The 2,884-nt window shown below is 54.7% G+C and overlaps 1 protein-coding gene across 1 annotated transcript; it reads right to left on the bottom strand.

Moving 5' to 3' along the window:
• Positions 1–306: 306 nt before the first annotated feature.
• On the bottom strand, positions 307–2,659 carry LOC149389656 (uncharacterized). Its single transcript, XM_089623921.1, has 2 exons — positions 1,492–2,659; positions 307–1,429 (listed from the first exon to the last, which is right to left on the bottom strand). The coding sequence occupies exons 1-2, from the start codon at positions 2,557–2,559 to the stop codon at positions 488–490; spliced, it is 2,010 nt and encodes a 669-aa protein (XP_089480047.1). The 5' UTR covers positions 2,560–2,659; the 3' UTR covers positions 307–487.
• Positions 2,660–2,884: the final 225 nt, after the last annotated feature.

The raw sequence follows: 2,884 nt of genomic DNA, 5'->3' as shown, positions 1-2,884 counted from the left end.
AGTACTAAAATACCCTTCATAATTAATCATTCTATTTTATTTTCATTTTCTTTTTAATTATTAACTTATAGTTTTTAATTAATAGTTTAATTAACAAATTTAATATTTGAACTAACTCATTCAACTTTTTTTTTTAGTAGTTTAAGGTTTAGAGTTTTTATTAAATATATGTTTTATATGAAATGAAGGGATATTTGAAATTAAAAATATGATTTCGAGGCGTTTGTTTTAAGTTTTCCAAAATCTATAATTATTTTTCATTCGAAGATTTATTGACATGTTTGTATAAGAACCAGCCGTGATATATAAGTCATTTCAGGAGAGCAAATGAAATCAGAATCGTAACTAAAGTATCGCATGAAACACAAACGAGTAATAATCAATGAAAAGGAAGCTAGTCGAAGGTATGTACACGTGGTGATCTCAACGAAGCTTAATTTTTTTTTTTTTAATGAAAAGTGGATATAAGATTAGTTGAGAATATGAATCAATGAAAGCCTCTGGAGCCTCTGGACTGGTAGAGCTCCAAGCGGCTCTTGGCCTCGGGCAAGAGGGTGTCAAAGGAGGGTTGGTCGGCGAGTTGGGGCTGTTTGGAGGACCACTCGAGCACGATGAGGACCTCTTCCTGGGCCAGCACGTCGCTGTCGGGGACGTGGAGAGAGATGTGGCAGAGGAGCGTGAGTGCCGGGATCTGGATGGCCTGTTCCCCGAAGTAAACGAGCTGGATGAGGTGCTTGGTCCCGCCGGCCTCAATTACGGCCTTGCTGTGCGTGACGTGGAGGAAATTTTGGGCGCAGGCGAACTTGTTGAGCGCGATGAGGGCCTCCGCGGCCACCTCAGGCTCGGCCTCGTCCAGGAGCTTGACGAGGGGCCCGATCATGCGCGTCTCGGTGGCGCGGAACGTGCGGGCCAAGCTTCCGATGGCCTTGACGCAGGGCACGAGGAGGTCGCAGTCGGCGGCGGTGACGACTCTCAAGAGCTGCTCCGCCACGGCTCGGGCGGCCGGGGAGGTGGGCTTGAAGGCGGAGCGGCGCAGGTCCGGGTTGTGCTCGGCCACGGCCGCGATCTCCATCAGGGCCATGGCGGAGTAGGCGCGCACCTCCTCGGGCCCCTTCTCGAGAAGGACCGCGAAGCAGAGGAGCGCGCGGGACTCCGTGATGCTGCGGCACACCGACACGTTGCCTTTCGCCAGCCGCCACAGGGCGCGCGCTGCCATGGCCTTCATCTCCGCCTTCGTTGCCGGGTCCTCGAACTCCCTTCCCCTGATGCTGGGCCCCGCCAGGGACGCTAGACCGTGCCTCCCGCTGCTGCTCTGCTGCTGCTGCTGCTTTATGGCCGTCCCCGTAGGAGGGGGCCTCATCGCCATCGTGTTCGCCACCACGCAGTGCATTTGGCTCGGCGTCACTTGGTTCCCCAGAGGATGGCTCACCTGTTCCACAACACACGTACAGTTCAGATCATGATCTAATAATGTGTCAAAGAATGGGGTACCTGTTTGTCAGTGTCGTCGAGGTGCTGCCTGGCTGCGGCGACCACGGCGTACTTACTGTGCTCCTGGATGGTCTCGAAGGCGAGGTGGCTGACGAGAAGGCGGATCGCATTGTCCTGGGCAAAATGGTCCTGGCACTTGGGGTGGTTGGCGGTGAGCTCGGAGACGGCCCACGCCACGACGGCCTGAACGCGCATGTCCCCTTCCTTGAGAATCTTGGCGAAGACGGAGCAGACGCCGGCATTGACAATCTGCTCGACGGAGTCGGCGTCTCGGCCGAGCAGCCCGATGGCCCTCGCGGCGCCCTCCTGCCCCTCCACCCTCCCTTCCTTGGCCAGCCTCAGGAGCGGGCCCACGGCGCCCTCCTCCACGATCAGCCGCCCGTAGCGGTGGTTGTCCCTGGCGAGGGAGACCAGCGAGGCCGCCGCGTCCGAGCGCTCCTCCGCGGAGCCGGTGTGGAGGATGGCCACCTGCTCCCAGATGAGGCAGAGGATGGGCTCGTTGGCCGCGATGGGGGGCAGGCCCAGGTACTCGCCCCCGCGGTCGTGGGCGGGCGCCGACACGCGGAGGAGCCACGACACGTCACCCACCGAGTTCTCGAGCTGGGCGGCGCTCTTGCGGAAGGCGGCCGCGGGGATGATGGTGAAGACGCGCTTGAGGAAGTCCCCTCCGCGGCACTTGGAGACGAGGGCCAGGGCTCGCTCCAGGGCCTGCTCGGTGTCGTCGATGATGCGGCGCGTGGGCCGCTCGTACAGCTCGCTGCTGGCGCGGGCCGCCTGGCGGAGGAGCGCCGCCAGCCGCTCCGTCTTCGACTTCATCTCCAAGCACTCCTGCTTGAACGAGTGCGCGTCGTCCGCGGTTTTCGTCACCTCGTCCGCCAGCTGGATCGGCCGGGTAAGGATCTCCTTCACCCGGTTGTTCGCCGCCATGTCTTTGCTCCTCTTCTCTCTCTCCCTCTCCCTCCTCCGATCCTTCTCTTTTTTTCGTTTGTTTGTCGCAATGGTCATACGTGTTTTCCTCCACGTTTCTTGCGAGCGAGAGAGAATAAAAAATAACCACCTCGTCCTCATTGGTAGTATTTAGGAAACGCATATTATGGTTCCTCGGTTGGTCCGCTAACTGTTCTTTTAGTATGCTTCTTTTTTTTCCTTTTTTTTCTCTCTCTCTCTCTCTCTACGAGTTTATTTATGTAATATTGATAGTACGAAGAATAAGAAGACAAAATTACGTAGAATATATAAGAGGGTACGTAAAGCACATTAGCGCACACTTCTTTAATTTCAAGCAAGTTTTCCAATGTAGTGCCAATTCTGACTAATGATTACGATTTACGAATAATGATGTCTTTATATACTTCAATCTACCAAACGTGAATATTTTATCCAAGGCTAATAT

This window comes from Urtica dioica, chromosome 8, assembly GCF_054948205.1.
Source record: "Urtica dioica subsp. dioica isolate 48M chromosome 8, U.dioica_male_clone48M_v1_H2, whole genome shotgun sequence".
Classification (NCBI taxonomy): Eukaryota; Viridiplantae; Streptophyta; class Magnoliopsida; order Rosales; family Urticaceae; genus Urtica; species Urtica dioica.
This window is presented reverse-complemented; position numbering and strand designations above follow the sequence as displayed.